The sequence below is a fragment of the Geotrypetes seraphini genome, chromosome 10, assembly GCF_902459505.1.
Source record: "Geotrypetes seraphini chromosome 10, aGeoSer1.1, whole genome shotgun sequence".
NCBI lineage: Eukaryota > Metazoa > Chordata > Amphibia > Gymnophiona > Dermophiidae > Geotrypetes > Geotrypetes seraphini.
The window spans coordinates 56,249,781-56,268,531 of NC_047093.1; the positions used below are offsets into that span (position 1 = coordinate 56,249,781).

The 18,751-nt window shown below is 44.1% G+C and overlaps 1 protein-coding gene across 1 annotated transcript in view; it reads left to right on the plus strand.

Moving 5' to 3' along the window:
• CEL (carboxyl ester lipase) overlaps positions 1 to 18,481 on the plus strand; it is a 37,078-nt gene extending 18,597 nt beyond the window's left edge. The window contains exons 3-11 of the mRNA XM_033961039.1: positions 2,143 to 2,265; positions 2,345 to 2,542; positions 4,373 to 4,503; positions 5,236 to 5,343; positions 7,763 to 7,880; positions 8,696 to 8,882; positions 11,450 to 11,653; positions 12,330 to 12,527; positions 18,265 to 18,481. Coding sequence (XP_033816930.1) covers positions 2,143 to 2,265; positions 2,345 to 2,542; positions 4,373 to 4,503; positions 5,236 to 5,343; positions 7,763 to 7,880; positions 8,696 to 8,882; positions 11,450 to 11,653; positions 12,330 to 12,527; positions 18,265 to 18,481 — 1,484 coding nt within the window. The remainder of the gene's footprint in view (positions 1 to 2,142; positions 2,266 to 2,344; positions 2,543 to 4,372; positions 4,504 to 5,235; positions 5,344 to 7,762; positions 7,881 to 8,695; positions 8,883 to 11,449; positions 11,654 to 12,329; positions 12,528 to 18,264) is intronic.
• The last annotated feature ends 270 nt before the right edge of the window (positions 18,482 to 18,751 follow it).

Here is an 18,751-nt window from a genome sequence, read left to right on the forward strand (position 1 = left end):
TCTACTCTGTTACAAATCTTGGTATCATCTGCAAAAAGGCAAACCTTTCCTTCTAACCCTTCAGCAATGTAACTCCACTATTCACCTTTCCTTCTTCCGAGCGACTTCCATTAACCACCACCCTCTGGGATCTGTCCGACAACCAGTTTCTAATCCAGTTCACCACTTTGGGTCCTAACTTCAACCTATCAGGTTTGTTCAAGAGCCTCCTATGAGGAACCGTGTCAAAGGCTTTGCCGAAATTTAAGTAAATTACATCTAGCATAAGTCGATCCAGCTCTCTAGTCACCCAATCAAAAAATTAAATAGGGTTCGTTTGGTACAATTTACCTTTAGTAAAGCCATGTTCCCTCGGATCCTGTAACCCATTAGATTCTCGGAAGTTTACTAGCCTTTCTTTCAGCAACACATCCATTATTTTTCCAACAACCGAAGTGAGGCTTACCGGCCTGTAGTTTCCCACTTCATCTATGCGACCACTTTTGTGAATAGGGACCACATCTGCTCTTCTCCAATTCCCAGGAACTACTCCCATCTCTAGAGATTTGTTGAACAAGTCTTTAATAGGACTCACCAGAACCTCTCTGAGCTCCCTTAGTATCCTGGGATGGATCCTGGCCAGTCCCATCACTTTGTCCACCTTCAGTTTTTCAAGTTGTTCATAAACACTTTCCTCTGTGAACGTTACAGAATGTACTCCATTTTCATGTGTAACTTTGCCAGACAATCTCGGTCCTTCTCCAGGATTTTCTTCCGTGAACACAGAACAGAAGTACACTTCTCCCTCTGTATTCACGGTTTCAGCATTTGCAGTTTCAATTATTTGCAGTTTTTAGCTTGCTGGCTCCTCCCCCCCCCCCCCCCCCCAATTACGTCAGTTTGCGTAGTGAAATTGCTGATTCCAAGCGTTTACAGAGAAAAATTGCTGATTCTCGGCACTTTCTTCACCATGTTTTGCCTCTCCTTCAGGAACAGGCCAAGTCTCCCACCATGTTATTCACGATTTCACCATATTCACAATGGTTTTTAATAGAAAACAGCGAATAACATATGACAAACATTTGCAGTTTTTCTGTATTTGCGGTTCTGTTAATCCCCTATCACAGCGAATAAGGGAGAAGTGTATTTGTTTAGCATGTTTACTTTTTCCTCATCACTCTCCACATAGCGGTTCATAGCATCTTTTAGTTTTGCAATTCCATTTTTCATCTTTCTCCTTTCACTAATATATCTGAAAAAAATTTTGTCTCCCTTTTTTACATTTTTAGCCATTTGCTCTTCCGCCTGGGCTTTCGCCAGACGTATCTCTCTCTTGACTTCTTTCAGTTCCACCTGGTATTCCTGTCTGTACTCCTCTTCTTGGGTTTTTATATATTTCAGGAACGCTAACTCTTTTGCCTTTATTTTCTCCACCACTAGTTTGGAGAACCATATCAGTTTCCTTTTTCTCTTATTTTTATTTATTTTCTTCACATAAAGGTCCGTAGCCATTTTTTATTGCTCCTTTCGGCTTAGACCACTGTTTTTCCACTTCTCTTAAGTCCTCCCATCCTAACAGCTCTTTCTTCAGGTACTCTCCCATTGCATTAAAGTCCATACATTTGAAATCTAGGACTTTAAATTTTGTGCGGTCACTCTCCACTTTAGCTGTTATATCAAACCAAACTGTTTGATGATTGCTACTGCCCAGGTGGGCACCCACTCAAACATTAGAGATACTCTCCCCATTTGTGAGGACCAGATCCTATATCGCTTTTTCCTTCATGGGTTCTGTTACCATTTGAACAAAGCCTCTTGAAAGGCATCCACAATCTCCCTACTTCTTTCCGATTCCGCAAATAGAACTTTCTAGCCCGCATCCGGCAGGTTGAAATCTCCCAACAGCTGCACCTCCTCTTTCTTTCCATGGTAAGCCTGCATGCAGTTTTTCCTGATAGTTCATTACTGAAAACCCTCAGCACAACTCAACTAATGTTGTTATACCAACTCTGTATAAATTATTTGATGTCATTGTGACATATATTAGGGTTATTGATAAGACTTAAAGTAACAAGCTAAATTTATTTCTTGAGACTAAAAAGAATTTCTGGAATCTTCTCAGATTCTACATTTCTGTGTATTTTTTTTGTAAATATTTTTCAGGTACTTTGAAGGCCAAAGAGTTTGGGCCCAGGTGTATGCAAGCAACGTTAACTCAAACTGATGTGCGTGGCAGTTTGGACTGTCTTTACTTGAACATCTGGGTCCCTCAGTCCCGGAAGGAAGGTAAGCCAGCTGAGACAAAGTCAGTGCTATCCAAGAAACACAGCTTCTCACAATAATAGTGGCTTGTTCTCTCCCTCAGTTTCTACTAACTTACCTGTGATGATCTGGATTTATGGAGGGGCTTTCATCTGGGGTGGAGGAATGGGAGCTAACTTCTTGAATAACTACCTGTATGATGGAGAGGAAATTGCTGTCCGAGGAAAGGTGATTGTGGTGACTTTCAATTACCGGTTGGGACCTCTTGGCTTCCTGAGTACTGGAGATTCTAATGCCCCAGGTAATGTCATAAGGTTATGTATGAACCAGATTCTTAGTTCAGTGTTGAAAAAATGACAGTGGCTAAAGTTTCAGCTCTGGACAGTGCATATGTATCTGTGAAGCAGAAAATGAATAGACAGAAGTTGTTCTATAGAACTTATAGAAATTGATGGAAGAGGATAAGATTTTATACATTGGAGTTTGTTGGGGGGGGGGGGGTTAAAATTATTTCCTTCAACATAGAATGGTTTAGGATATGAGAGTCATACTAGCAGATGGCTCTATAATCTAGAATAGTGGTTCCTAGACCTGTCCTGTGAGATTTCAGATAATTGGGTGGGCAGGCTATCCATAATAAATATGTATGAGATAAATTCATACCAACTCTCAAATACATATTTACTCTGGATATTCTGAAAACCAGATTATCAAGAAGGGGGAGGGGTCTCTCAGAATTGGTTTGTGAACCAGCAGTCTAGAACCTTCTAGAACAGAAGAGAACTCAGCTCTGCTAGTGACTTCCCCTGGAGATAGTGCTATTGTCTCCCTATTACTCTGGTTCCAAGTTGAAAACAAGATGTTTGTTTTACAATAAAATAATTTAGGGCAGTGGTCTCAAATTTGTGGCCCAGGGGCCAAATGAGGCCCTCCAGGTACTATTTTGAGGCCCTTGGTATGTTTATCATAATCATAAAAGTAAAATAAAACAGTTTCTTGATATGTCTCTTTAGCTATAAATGACAATATTATTATTAAGACTTAGCCAAAAGGAAAGATTTATAAACTATGAAGAGTTTTACCTCATGCAAAATTGTCATTTCATTAATAAAAGACATTAACTATTTTTTTTCTGAGGCCCTCCAAGTACCTATAAATCCAAAATGTGGCCCTGCAAAGGGTTTGAGTTTGAGATCACTGATTTAGGGCCATATGCTCAAAACTTATGGTTGCTAAACCGGTTCAAAATGGTTTAGTGTGCATGTATTTTAGTGGTGGAGTATCAAAACGGCTTTCCAAGCTTCCTAGCAGTCTCTGATTCTGCCATGCAAATGGGCTCATCAATATCTAAACAAGCATTCTGGTCGATTCTTCATCATCGCCGAGTGATTTTCCAAACGTAGCATCGGCTTTTGGCAAGCAAAAATCAGCCACTGGTGCAGGGGTGCTGGTACTGTGAAAAGCGCATCTCTGCCATGTGTTTTGACTGTGGCTTATGAAAAAAAAATTGCATGATTCACATAAATTATAGTCTTTTTTTTTGGGGGGGGAGCAGGGTGGACAAATGCACACTTCTTGAGCAAGTGTATTACAGCCATGTCTTATGTGTTTCTGGCTGTAGTTCATGATAAAATTTAACAGTAAAAACAAATTACAAGATTTATATGAATTATAGTGTTTTGGGGGGAGAAAAGGCACGTCTTATGTGCGCTTGTTGAAAGCCAATGTTGCATCTCCCCTCCCTTTCTCTGGCACGCCTATGATTGACACAGCATTGTTTTTCCCGGCACATGCGCACATTTACGCCTCTTTTAGGGTATATTCTGCGCATTTGCTGATCACTATCACCAGCGACTCATCTCATGTAAATTTAGTGATCTTTTGCTACTCTCTGCCAACCTCATTTGCATGCACAGTTTTTTGAGAATGATTCACCTTTTTGAAATTGCTACAATAACTGCTGCGGCAGTGGTCTATAGGTTTTTACTGCAAAGTTTTGAGAATCTAGCCTTTAGTCCTTTGTGTATTGATTACTTTTTATGTTCAATTGTAGAAAAGTGATTTAAAAAAATACTAAAAGAGAAAGACAATGCAAGAAGCTAAATGTTCTGGCCTCTCCTTTTTCACACAGGAAATTATGGACTGTGGGATCAACACATGGCGATTTCCTGGGTGAAGAGAAACATTGTAGCTTTTGGAGGGGACCCAAATAACATCACCATTTTTGGAGAGTCAGCTGGCGCAGCCAGTGTCTCCTTACAGGTAACATATCAGTCTTAGCATGCCAATTTGCTGAACATTAAGAGTGGAAGTGCCCGAGAAACCTTAGGCAGCTTAATAGGCAAGACTTATATATTTACTTTGCCACATGCAATGCACAGCAAGGTGAGAACCATTCCAACTAGACTGGTGGAGAGTACCAGCAGTGCCATACCAAGGGCTGCACAAGTAGTGTGACCACACAAGGTGCAGATATGGTGAGGGTGCAAAAATTGGTCCCAACCCACTACCTTCTCTCGTTGGCAGTGGGAAGCAAGAGTGGGCAAGTCACACAAAATGCATGGCCCTGAGTGCCAGTACAGGGGATGCTCATGTCATAGTTTGCAGCTAAAGTCGTTTTCATATTTCCACTAGAGTCCGTGGGGATGATTTTACACATGGATAAACCAAATCAGCATTCACAGGGGTGCTGTAAAGCAGGAATGAAGTGCACTGGCAGAGGACTGTGTGAGGGTCTGCATATTGGAACAGCAGAGGGTGCTACAGGGCAAGATTGAGGTGCGCTGGCAGAGAGCTGTGAGTGGAGGCCTCGGTGCTGGAACCGCACAAAGGGCTGCAGGGCAGAAGTGAGGTGCACTGACAGAGCTGTGTGTGTGTGTGATGGTGCATATTATCAAAAGAGATGTGAAGCTTTCTTTTTCCAGTCCCTGGGCCACGATGAGCATGTTGCAGAATAATCATCTCTTAAATGTCTCTCTCTCTGCTTTGGTACAGACTCTTTCTCCATACAATGCTGGAAAGATCAATCGAGCCATCAGCCAGAGTGGAGTGGCAATGTGTCCTTGGGCCATCCAACGAGATCCACTCTTCTGGGCTAAAAACGTAAGGAGGCACAAGCCCTTTAAGTGATATTTGGCCCTTTGATTGACCCCAGTATTGAATATTACCTTGACCCTGTGATCCAGGGTAAGTTCTTGATGAATGTTGGCATAAAGATTATACGACTTGTTGTTGTTGTTGTTTATTGTATAGCAGGAATTTCTCAGGCATACCATGTTGAAGTACTTTGGTTTTGGAGACCACAGTATTAAATAAGGGTATGGGAAATATTGGAGGGGGCAAGTCAGAGGACGGTTGCCAAAATGCTTTATGGCCTGCAATAGCAGCACTACACCAGCGACCTTCATTTTTGTTCCAGTAGGGTCTATTAATAAGCAATGGTAGAGGTTTCTACCATGGTCCAGGGTGCTAAATGCTCCAACTGTGCTCTGACGCTTTTAAGAATTCTATAAGTATCAGAGCAGTGTTAGAGCATTTAGTGCCTGGGCAGTGGTAGAAACCATGGTTTAGCAGAAGAAAAAAACCCCATCAGTGTGAGAGCTACGATCATTGCTAGACAAAGCAGGGGAGGGGGGTCTTTTTCCAATGACACAATTGTAGTTCCCCATCTGATAGGGTCATCCTAGCTGCTCAGATGCATTCCAAGTAACTTGAATAAATTTTATTAATGCCTACACTGAAAAGAGGAAAATCCAACAAAATAATATAGTGAATGTCTTGAATAGTCAGCAGAAGAGCAACAGGATTGAAGCACTGAGTGGAAGATGTGAGAAAAGATCATTCATTGTGATTAGGCATGGAAGAATGGAAGAGAGGATTGATAGTGGTAAGTTTGCCTAGAGAGGCAGTGTGAAGCTCCTAGTAGGAGGTGACATGCAACAGTGAGGTACAGTCTCAGGTAGAGAATAACATGGGGACAAATTTGTCCCCATCCCCACAAAAACTCAATTTCCCCATCCCGTCCCCACAAGTTTTGTCGCTGTCCCTGTCTCTGCCCCATTCCTGTAAGCTCTGCCTTAACCGCACAAGCCTTGAACACATATGATTTTAAAGTGTTTGAGGCTTGTGCAGATGAAGACGGAGCTTGCAGGATTGGGGCAGGGGTAGGAAAAGAACTCGCCAGGACGGGAAAATGAGTTCCCCGTGTCATTCTCTAGTCTCAGGTAGAACAGAGGTGGGGGAAGAGAAGCAGGATGACTGGTACAGTTCCCCTTGAAAGGTCAAGCTTGGACTAGAGGTCTGCACAGGAACGGGGATTGCGGGAATCCCACGGGTCCTGCGGGAGTCCCGCAGGAATTTCCCCCTAACCCACAGGACTCCCATGGGGACCCCCCTCTAGCCAACGGGACTCCCAAGGGGATGGAAGGCTTTGTAAGCAGGGTTCGTCCATATAATTTAATGGACATGTGAGCCTTAGTAAAAGAGGGGGTTTTATAAGTTAATTACCTGAACAGAAAACAAGAAAAGGGTTCCACCAAAGAGATTCCACAAGGAAAACAGCAGCGCAAACACAAAAGAAACTGTGGAATTGATGATCCTGTCAGAAGTAATTGCTGCATTTTATGGGGACGGGCGGGGATGGAGGTAATTCCTTGCGGGGACGGGTGGGGACGGAGAGGATCCTGGTGGGGATGGAGAGGATCCTGGCGGGGATGGGTGAGATTTCTGTCCCTTCGCAACTCTCTAGCTTGGACCCCCGAGAGCTGGGAGATATCATCAGGGGAAAAGTAAGATCAAGGACTGGTAAGTAGAGCAGTCTGGCATCCCTGCAGCTATACTTCTGTTAGCTAGGCCTAGTGTTTTCTTCCCCATTTATATCAAAGTCCCAGCCACAGGTGCAGGTCTGCTGCTCTCTCCTAAACCATGTTATTTTAGCTCACTCCAGAACTATCCCTTCAGTTACTTCTTAGTCAAATCAATGAAATGTCCAACACATTGCATTTTGCACAGAAATATTTTCCAGTCTTCCTGCGGTAATACCTTCTAGTTTTACCCTCCCTTTTCTTCTGGGCTTGTCCCCAGTGCTGCTACTGCCTCCTTGGCAAAGTTATTCCATGCACCTGCCACCCTCTTCAGCCTCATAGTATAAACCCTTGTTGTAAACCTTCCTCACCACCAAAAAAAAGGGGGGGTCTTGTTTTATTCACTTCTGAGGTATTTGTCTCTGACGTATCTCTTAAATCCTCTTCCTCAAGTGTATAAATTCAGATTTAGGTTCACAAACTCACCTGATCAGCACTGACAACAGTTGTCCCTGGGGTGACAGTAGGAAGACCATTTCTTGGTCTTTGAAAGCAGATGTCCCCATTGTGGTGCACCTTTTTGACACTGTTGCTTTAGGACCTTTCTTTTGAACTTAGGCTACTTCCCCTAGGCCATTTGTTGCACTCTGCCCATTTCTCATAAGGACTGTTGCTCCCATGTCAGTCACTTACTGCCACTTTTCTTTTCTTTTGCTCAGATTGCAAAGAATGTAGGTTGCCCAACTGATGACACAGAAGCTCTAGTGAAGTGCCTGAAGATTACAGACCCTCGAGCTATTACTTTGGGCTTTCAACTGGATCTGATTGATCTGACTTGTAAGGCACACTCTTTGCTGGATAGTACTGTATATGCTTGGCAGTATCAATACCTATACCTTCATGATTTGTATGTGTTTTACTGCATCCTATGCCATGCGTTCACTATATGTACACAGAGCAGTGAAGCAGTATTTAGTTTTTTGGTCTAGAGATAGCAGCTGTTATTCAGCGTATTTAATAGGAAAAAAGATTTTGCTGGCTCTCAAAGCCAAGACGCCACAGCAGTACAGATTTCCACTGGAGAAATAATTGTGTGCTTTTGGTGGTACCAATGGGTTTAGAATCCAGGTTGGGATTCAATGAGCAGTCCTGGTGAGAGGATATAGGGCTGAACCAGAGCATCCAGGCCTGCGCTGCCGGCCTCTCGACTGCAGAACCGATCAGCCTTCTTGTTCGCCACAGTCGCCAGAGATCGAACACGGGGTACCCCCACTGATGCACTATGCAAGCAAATGCTGTGCAAGAGAGACAACTCTCCAGGAACCGGTGTCTGACTTAAAGTTCGCAGCATGTCCTTTTGTCCTTTCCTTCCCCACCATCTTTTTATTTCATACCCTTTTCCCTTTTGTATCTGGTGTAGTTGTTTATGGGATTTGTCTTTATGTGTATTTGTGTTTGTAACTCCCACAAGTTTATTGTTTTTAATTTTTAACATTGTAATGTTGTAAACCGCTTTTCTACACTTACAATAATGAGCTGAGAATAGTCAGTTACTTTGTATGTAGAGCAGAGAGCCATACAGCTGGTTTAGTAGGGTGAGTTGGTTTGGGACAACAGAGTTCAAGCTCATCCTTCTTGTCTCCGCTTCGCAGATCCCCTGGTGCACTATCTCTCCTTTGTGCCAGTCATTGATGGAGATTTTATCCCTGATGAGCCAGTAAAGCTCTTTCACAACAGTGCTGATATTGACTACATTGCCGGTGTTAATAACATGGATGGACACGTCTTTGCTGGTATAGACATGCCAGCCATCAATCGGCCACTGCGCAAGATCTCACGGTAGGCAAAATTTCTAAATGGTTCCTGAAACCATATCTACAAAGGTTAGCTTTCTGCATACCATGACTGCAATGAATCTTATTCCTAAGTCAGGTTGGCAAGCCAATTTTTGTTTTGCATGATGAGAGTTATGCTTAGTTTTTTGGGGGGTTCTGCCTCCTTGTGTCATCCCAGTATATGACACAAAATGAAAATTATTTTACTCTCCCCTCTCTGGGCCTTCCTCTAAGGTGGTTGAGTGGGATTCATTGGGATAGGAATGATGCTGATTCTGCTCCTGCCCATGGCGATGGCCATGACTTTTCTCCATAGTCTTGTGTTACCTACTCCACAAATCTATAGAGAAAAGTCACAGCTTCCATATTGTATACACTAAACAGCCATAGCCATGAGCAAAATGGATCCCATTACACATCATTTGCTTTTGTGTCGTGCTGCTATGGTTTTTGGGGTTTTTGTAAATTTTCAATAAACATTTTTTCAGATACTTTTAGGGTATCTGGACTTTTTTTCCTGGCATCATCCAAATACTGTGTGGTTGGTTGTTTCTGCTTGTGTATGGATTTTCCCCCCCTTTTTTTTTTTTTGCAGCAGTGAGGAGGAACCAAATCTCCATCTGTTGTCAATACAGAGTACAGCAGCTTACATGCCTGAACAAGGTGTCACTGACAAAGCTTGTTTCTACTTTTACTTTTAAGGCTCATCTTGCTTCAACTACAAATTGTGCATTTTTTACCCCTCCCCCTTTTTACAAAACCGCAAAAGCGGTTTTTAGCACTGGCTGGTGTGCTGAATGCTCTGCACTGCTCCTGACACTCATAGAGTTCCTATGAGCAGGAGAACAGTGCAGAACATTCAGCGTGCCGGCCTGCGCTATAAACAGCTTCCACGGTTTTGTAAAAGGGGGGGGTTCCAGTTTTATGGAATAGTCTACTATTGGAGTTGAGAAAGGAAGAATCTTTAATACATTTTAAAAGGCATTTGAAGGCTTATTATCTTCAATTGGCCTTCTTACAATGACAGGACTTGAATTATATTATAATTTTATGTATACATCATAGATATATTGTAAAGTAAGTATGAGTTATGTTATTTTATATAGTGTGCTTTTCTACTTTTATCTTTCCCTTTCTATTTTTAATGGAGTCCCTTTTATCATTTTAATTGGATTATTTTGTTAACCGCTTTGATACTATTTGGCAATTGAAGCTGTATATAAAGAATTTTGATAAACATAAAGGGATCTTGAATTCCAAAGTGATCTTTATTAAGGGTGGGAGAATGGGTTTGGAGTCGTCATCGGATGGTTAGTGCAGTGGCCTGAGAACCAGCAGAACTGGGTTTGGTTTCCACTGCACTGCTTTATGACTCTTGGCAAGTCATTTGACCCTCATTGCCCCAGGTACAAAAATAGTACCTGTATATAATATGTGACCACAGAAAGGTGGTATATCAAATCCCATCTCCTTTTCCTTTTTATATGATTCCATTTGCATGGGTTTCTATCGCTGTTAGAACTCTCTTTCCACTGTTTCTTATAACCATTATGATCTGGAGTAACCTGTATTCCAGTCTAGTTCATCTCTTCCTTTTTCCTCCTCTCCAGTGGCCCAGCCTGAAGCATGAAAGTAAAAACTAAATGTGGGGCCTTAATCAAGGAGACAGAATGGGACGATTCATTGCAGCCATTTAATTGCGAGACGTTTCATCTCTGCCATGATGAATCATCCTCTCCATCCCAGTGCCATACTAAGAGGGAGCAGGGGTGTGGACCGCCACTCTCCTCCTCTCTGCCTCAGTGCCATACTAAGAGGGAGCGGGAGTGTGGACCGCCACTCTCCTCTCTGCCCCAGTGCCGTACTAAGAGGGAGCAGGGGTGTGGACTGCCACTCTCCTCCTCTCCGCCTCAGTGCCGTACTAAGAGGGAGCGGGGGTATGGACCGCCACTCTCCTCTCTGCCCAGTGCCGTACTAAGAGGGAGCAGGGGTGTGGACCGCCACGCTCCTCCTCTCTGCCCCAGTGCCATACTAAGAGGGAGCAGGGGTGTGGACTGCCACTCTCCTCCTCTCCACCCCAGTGCCATACTAAGAGGGACCTCCCCAGTTGCCATGTTGCAGGGGTGTCAGTGCCTCGCCTCTTCTCCGCCCCTTGCATAACTCTTGAAAAGTTCACTAGCGTGAGTAGCATCTCCCACCCTTGTTCGCGCCAGCCTTGACTCCTTTCTGATGTCACTTCCTAGTCGCAGGATCAGGACGTCACGATTCTGCATTGAAATGGCCACACTGAATCATCCTAGACCCAAAGGAGAAGCCAGAACAGGGCAGGACCCTGAACTCTGCAGCAGCTCAGAAGCCTAGTGCTTAATTTTTATTTCTGTCTTCCTCAGCTTATTTGGTGGCATCACAATTTTCCAGTGAATGCCACCGATGTGCCCCCCTCCCAGCAGCCTTTGGCCCACCAAGGCACACTCATATGCTTGATAGAGTAATCCACCCCTGCAGTCCTAGGTCCAGTGAACAGATACAAAGAATTCCTAGAATTTACTAGGCTGTCACCTCTATTCACAGGAATGATTTATATAAGCTGATTTCAGGGCTGACAATACAGAAAGGAGTCGAAGGAGCAAATTCCACCTACTCCATTTATACCCAGGACTGGCCTGCTGATCCTGACCAGGAGACCATGAAGAAGACAGTGGTGGATGTGGAAACAGATTACATCTTCCTGGTTCCGACCCAGTTGGCTCTTGCACTGCATCATCAGAATGCCAGGTAACTTCCAATACTCTCCCACTACCGGCCTACTTCTTCTAGAGCACATGAACCCAGCCTTCAGTCCTAACCTGATCTCTAGTACCTAGAGAGACTAACCAAATGCCTTCCTCATCTCAGTGTCCCTAATGCCAATATCCATGCCTTTAGTTTGGGGAAGACCTCAGCTCCTCATTTCTGCCAACCAAATTCAAAATACCCCCAAGTCAGCCTCTAGCGCTGTAGACATTAATAGAATTAAGTTACCTCATTTTATTTAGAAATGAAGACTCTACACTTCATATATATAAGCCCAACACTGTGGCCTACATCTATGAACCGAAGTCACACACCTTGACAGCCATCAGCCTTACCACCACATTTCCAGCAACAGCTTGACCTCGCTTTGGTACACTGGCTGGATGTAGCCTGAATTAAAGAACCTGATGCACTTTGTACTGACTATATGGTGGATTTCTGAAGGGTCTGGCTCACATTCAGCTCAGTCCTTTAGTGAGCTGGTCTTACTGGTACTTCTTGCTTCTACTGTGTGGCGAATGCGCACTGGACACGAAGAGAGTAGGAAGCCCAGAACCACATTTTGATGCATCGAGGCTTGCAGAGCAGAAACCAACATGCACTCCAGTTCTGCCAAATTCTTCCTCTGAATCTACTCACCCCTACATCTGTCTTTTAGGAGCGGCAGGACATACAGCTACGTCTTTTCTCATCCATCGCGGATGCCAGTCTACCCAAGCTGGACTGGTGCAGATCATGCAGATGACCTCCAGTATGTCTTTGGCAAACCATTCCGTACTCCCCTGGGCTATAGACCACAGGACAGAGATGTGGCTGGCTCGATGATTGCGTATTGGACCAACTTTGCCAAGACTGGGTAAGTTTTCATTTCAGTCTCTGGTGTTCTCCCTAGAATCCTATCTCATTTCAGATAAGTACAATTGTTAACTAAATTAGAGTGTTTTGGAACATTATTTAAAGAACAGTTTGAGAAGTGAAGGTTTTTTTTATACCTATGATGGATGTTTGTAGTAGAGCAAATTTCTAAGAACTCACTTTCTAATATTGTACAGGGATGTACTCATGATGACAACTGAGGCTTTCTCCTTCACATTCTCATATCCATGACCTAGTGAGTGATATGGGGTGAACTTTGGCAAATTGTCTGAAGTGCATGTTTTGTTTGTTTTATAGAAATAACCTTAGGCCCAGATTCTCTAAACAGCATCGGTGTTTTAGGTACCAGTAGGCACCCAAACTTAGTAAAAAATGCCATTGAAATGACATTTTTAACTGAGTTTCAAGGTGCCTACTGGCACCTAAAAAATTGGCACTAGAATCATGCCTCCATAGGCGCTTTAGGTTGCCTAACGCCACTATTTCAGTAGCATTAGGTGGCCTAAAGTGCCTTAGGAGGCATGATTCACATCATAGGTAGGTGTCAGAAATGTAGGCCATGAAAACCCTGGCCTACATTTCCAGTGCCTACCTTTGCTGGAGGCTCGATTCTATACCCAGCGCTATCGCATGGTTGACATGCGATGGTAGCCGCTTTTAAGGAAGCTGTCGATAATGGTGCTGGTTACAAAGTCTGGGCCTTAGTGCATAACCATTATTTAGAAAATGGAAAAATTGGCCGTTTTCTGTCTGCAATAAGAATGGCCTTATCACAACTCTTCTCCTCCCTATCTTGTCAGCTTGCAACCTTGGGGTCATCTTCGACTCCTCTCTCCCCTTCTCTGCTCAGACCCAAACTGCTAAAACCTGTCACTTTCTCTTCTATAATATTACTAAAATTCGACCTCTCCTCTCCAAACACAACCTCATGCGTAGACTACTGCAACATGCTTCTCTCACTCATTCCTCTCGCACCCCTTCAATCCATTCAAAATGCTGCTGCACCTGTCGTATTCCGTGAGAGCTGCCACGCTTATGTTACCCCTTTCCTCAAGTCACTTCATTGGCTCCCCATCCATTTCCAAATACAGTTCAAACTCCTCTTACTGACTTTGACAGTTTTTAAGCAATATATCAAATTTTAATAAACTTGAAACATACAAGTGGATTCAAGTTGTAGCCCTTCAATATCTCTCCTCACTTATCTCCCCCTATGCTCCCCCTTGTGAATTCCACTCATCGGCTATTACCTGAGCTGTCTTATCTGTACCCTTCTCCTCCGCCAACTCTAGATTCCATCTCTTCTTTTTTTGCCACACCATATGCCTGGAACAGGCTGCCCGAGTCAATACATAATGCTCCATCTCTAGCAGTATTCCAAATCCAAGCTAAAAGCCTACTTTTTGAAGTTGTCAGATATCATAGAAACATAGAAGATGACGGCAGAAAAGGGCTACAGCCCATCAAGTCTGCCCACTCTGCTTACCCACCCCCTGTCTATGCCCTAATGACCCAATTTCCTTATCTTGACCCTCGTAGGGATCCCACATGGGTATCCCATTTATTCTTAAAGTCTGGCACGCTGTCTGCCTCGATCACCTGCACTGGAAGCTTGTTCCAATGATCAACCACTCTCTCTGTGAAGAAATACTTTCGGGTGTCGCCATGAAATTTTCCGCCCCTGAGTTTGAGCGGGTGCCCTCTTGTGGCCGAGGGTCCCTTGAGAAAGAAAATATCATCTTCCACTTCGACACGTCCCGTGAGGTACTTAAATGTTTCGATCATGTCTCCCCTCTCCCTACATTCCTCGAGAGTGTAGAGCTGCAATTTGTTCAGTCTCTCTTCGTACGAGAGACCCTTGAGCCCCGAGATCATCCTGATGGCCGTCCGCTGAACCGATTCAATTCTGCGCACATCTTTACTGTAATGTGGCCTCCAGAATTGCACACAGTACTCCAGATGAGGTCTCACCATGGCCCTGTACAATGGCATTATGACTTCAGGCTTTCGGCTGACAAAACTTCTATTGATACAGCCCAATATCTGCCTTGCCTTAGATGAAGCCTTCTCCACTTGATTGGCAGTTTTCATGTCTGCACTGATGATTACTCCTAAATCTCGTTCTGCTGAAGTCCTAGTTAAAGTTTCTCCGTTCAAGAAGTACGTCCTGCATGGATTTCCGCTTCCAAGGTGCATGACCTTACATTTCTTAGCATTGAAGCCTAGCTGCCAGGTTGAGGACCAACTTTCCAATGTAAACAGGTCCTGCGCCATATAATTCTGTAAACTGCATTCACTTACTATATTACATAGTTTGGCGTCATCGGCGAATAGTGTTATTTTACCTTGAAGCCCTTGAGTCAGATCCCCTATGAATATGTTGAAAAGGAGTGGACCCAGGACCGAGCCCTGCAGCACTCCACTCCGATGTTTTAGAGAGGGTACCATTAACCACCTCCCTCTGAAGTCTGCCACTCAGCCAATCATTGACCCATGCAGTTAGTGTCTCTCCTAACCCCATCGATTCCATCTTGCTTAGCAGCCTGCGGTGTGGGACACTGTCAAAAGCTTTACTGAAGTCCAGGTACACGACGTCCAAAGACTCTCCCAAGTCTAACTTTCTTGTTACCCAGTCAAAGAAACTGATGAGATTGGATTGGCAGGACCTACCCTTGGTGAATCCATGCTGACTGGGATCCCGAAGATTCTCTTCATTCAAGATCGTGTCCAATTTGCTTTTAATTAGTGTTTCCATGAGTTTGCACACTATTGATGTGAGACTCACCGGTCTATAATTCGCAGCCTCTGCCCTGCAACCCTTTTTATGCAGAGGAACGACATTAGCTAATTTCCAGTCCAGGGGAACTTTCCCCTTACTTAGGGAGAGATTGAATAGCTCAGCCAACGGTTTCGCCAGGACATCGCTCAATTCTCTGAGCACTTTTGGGTGCAAATTGTCTGGTCCCATGGCTTTGTTCACCTTGAGTCTTGCCAGTTCACTGTAAACTTCACCTGGTGTGAACTCAAAATTCTGAAATGGGTCTTCTGTGCTTTGTGTTGCCTTCAACTGTGGACCGTGTCCCGGTGCCTCACAGGTGAAGACTGAGCAGAAGTATTCATTCAGTAGTTCGGCTTTATCGGAATCTGCTTCCATGTAACTTCCGTCCGGTCTTCTAAGGCGTACTATCCCGCCTGTGTTCCTTTTTCTGTCACTAATAGCCCTGAAGAAGGATTTGTCCCCCTTTTTAATGTTTTTTGCAAGAATTTCTTCCACTCGAAGTTTTGCCTCCCTAACTGCCATTTTGACCGCTGTAGATCTGGTCCTATATTCTACTTTTGCCTCTCTTTTCTCCGTGCGCTTGTAGGAGAGAAACGCTTTTTTCTTCTCCTTAATGAGGTGCGAGATCTCCATGGTGAACCATTGGGGTTTATTGTTTCTTTGTCGTTTATTTACTGATTTTATGAAGCGGCTAGTTGCTTCATGAATGGTTGATTTCAGTGTTAACCACTTAGCTTCTACATTATTGGTCTCCGCTTGGTCCTGCAGCGTCCGATGGACGAAATCTCCCATGCGTGCGAAGTCTGTGCCCTGGAAATTGAGTACCTTTGTTTTCGTGTTTGATCTAGGGAAGACTTTCCTAAGGTTGAACCATACTATGTTGTGGTCGCTGGAGGCTAGCGTATCTCCTACTGAGACCTCTGAGATGCTTTCCCCGTTGATGAGTACCAGGTCGAGGATCGCCTGGGCCCTAGTGGGCTCCGTTACCATTTGTTTGAGACGTGCTCCCTTTATGGAGGTTAAGAGCCTCCTGCTACCGCTGGTTGTCGCTGAAAATGAATTCCAGTCTGCATCAGGCATATTGAAGTCCCCTAGCAGTACAGCTTTTCCTCGTAGTGATATTCTCTATGTCTTCAATTAATTCTGCGTCCCTGTCTTCCAGTTGTCTTGGGGGTCTGTATACCACACCTAGATACAGGCATTTTTCTCTGCCTCTTGCCAGGTTTACCCAGAGGGATTCCCCGGTGTACTTGACATCTGTGATCCTGGTGGTTTTGATGTCCTCTTTAATGTATAGAGCTACCCCCCCTCCTAACCTGCCCTCTCTGTCCTGACGAAGTAGATTGTAGCCCGGTATAGCCATATCCCACCCATGTGAGTCCGTGAACCAAATTTCAGATATTGCCACCACATCTAGGTCGGCATTCCTTATCTGAACCCATTCCTTCCATCAGAAACTCCCCAACCCTGAGATGTCCTGTGTCTCTCTGTCCAAAATAAATTGTAAGCTCTTCTGAGTAGGAACCGTCTATTGAATCTTAAATGTACAGTCAAACCTTGGTTTGCGAGCATAATTCGTTCCGGAAGCATGCTTGTAATTCAAAGCATTCGTATATCAAAGCAAATTTCCCCATAGGAAATAATGGAAACTCAGACGATTTGTTCCACAACCCAAAAACTTTAATACAAAATACTGTATGCTGTGAGCGCTTGAACTTGTGGGTAAATTGGGTGTGACGCTTCTATTACGTTCAGCTGCGCTCAGCGTAAGATGCGCGTATGTAGTATGTGCTTGAACTGTGGGTGAATTGGGCATAACGTTTTTATTACGTTTAGTTGCTCTCTGCGTAAGATGTGGGTTTTGATGACATGACGCGCGTATACATGCTTGTACTGCAAGACAACGCTCGTTTATTGAGTTAAAATTTAAGAAAATGTTTTGCTCGTCTTGCAAAACACTCGCAAACCACGTTACTCGTTATCCAAGGTTTGACTGTACAGTGCTGAGTATGCCTTCCGATGCTATAGAAATGATAAATAGTAGTAGTAACAGCACACAGGAAAAACCCAGGTAAAGTGTACTAAGGCCACTTTTTAGCACAGCTCAGTAAAAGGACCCCTTACTTCAGTAGCATTTTTAATTATTTAATTTTATTTTTTGCATCAGGGGGTGTTTCAGTTATAACCTAAATTCAGGAGCCCTAAACAGAATGGTTGTAGCTTTGAAAATATCAGTGTTGCCTCCTTTGATTTAATCCTGGTTCAGGGATCTCTCCACACACTGTGGAATACCCTATGTAGGATCCCAAAATGCCCTTTCCTTGAGGGCTGCAATCCAGTCGGGTTTTCAGGTTTTCCCCCATGAATATGCATGAGATCTATGTGCATGCACTGCTTTCAATGCATATTCATTGGGGAAATCCTGAAAACCCAACTGGATTGCGGCCCTCAAGGAGGGACTTTGAGATCCCTGAGCTAGGGCTATCAGCCTTTACCCAGATGGCTAAACATAAGAACATAAGCAGTGCCTCCGCCGGGTCAGACCATAGGTCCATCCCGCCCAGCAGTCCGCTCCCGCGGCGGCCCGAACAGGTCACGGCCTGTCTGAGTCACCAGAAGGGGCCCCCTTGCCACCTTGGTTTCCCATTGAGTCCTATCTTCCCATCGAAGTCCTAACCCTCCGGTCTTGCACATCCACGACCTGGTTGGATTTCTATACTTATTTCCTGGTTAGCTTTCTATACCTGTGTTACATCCCAGAACCTCTCTCAGTATCCCACGATCCCCCTATCCCTCAGGAATCCGTCCAATCCCTGTTGTGGAGCTTGTGTACCATCAATTTTGAAATGATCTGAATTAATCAGCTGTCTAAAACCAGATAGAACTAGTGTTATCTCGGCTTGCTTTGCACATGGTCTGACTCCTCTCTTCTTTCCAGGGACCCCAATAAGGGTGAAATGTCTGTACCAGTACCATGGCCCCATTATAATGCTGCAAATGGTCAGTACCTGGAGATCACCAAGGAAATCACTTACCAGTCTGTCAAGAAGAACCTACGAGGCTCCTATGTCCGCTTCTGGCTTCAGACCTATCATAGCTTGGCAAATACGCACAGTTTTCCCCTCTCGGGGCCAGAGTTGTTCCCCACACAATAAGGACATTAAAAGCATTAAGACCCTAAGGGGTCACAACCTTTCTTGTGCTGTCTGATTTAATCAGCCTGTAAACTACTAAAATCAAGACAAAAGAGCAAGGTTTCACTCTGCATGGGTGTGTCTGTACTTTTAACCCCTCATGGTCTGTCTCAGAATTTACAAACTAGGCTGCAGAAAAGAAGAGTCAGTCCCAAGGGCCTGATCACAATATTTCAGAAATTAATTTATTTGGTATTTTCTGATAATTATTATTCATATCACTCACTGAGA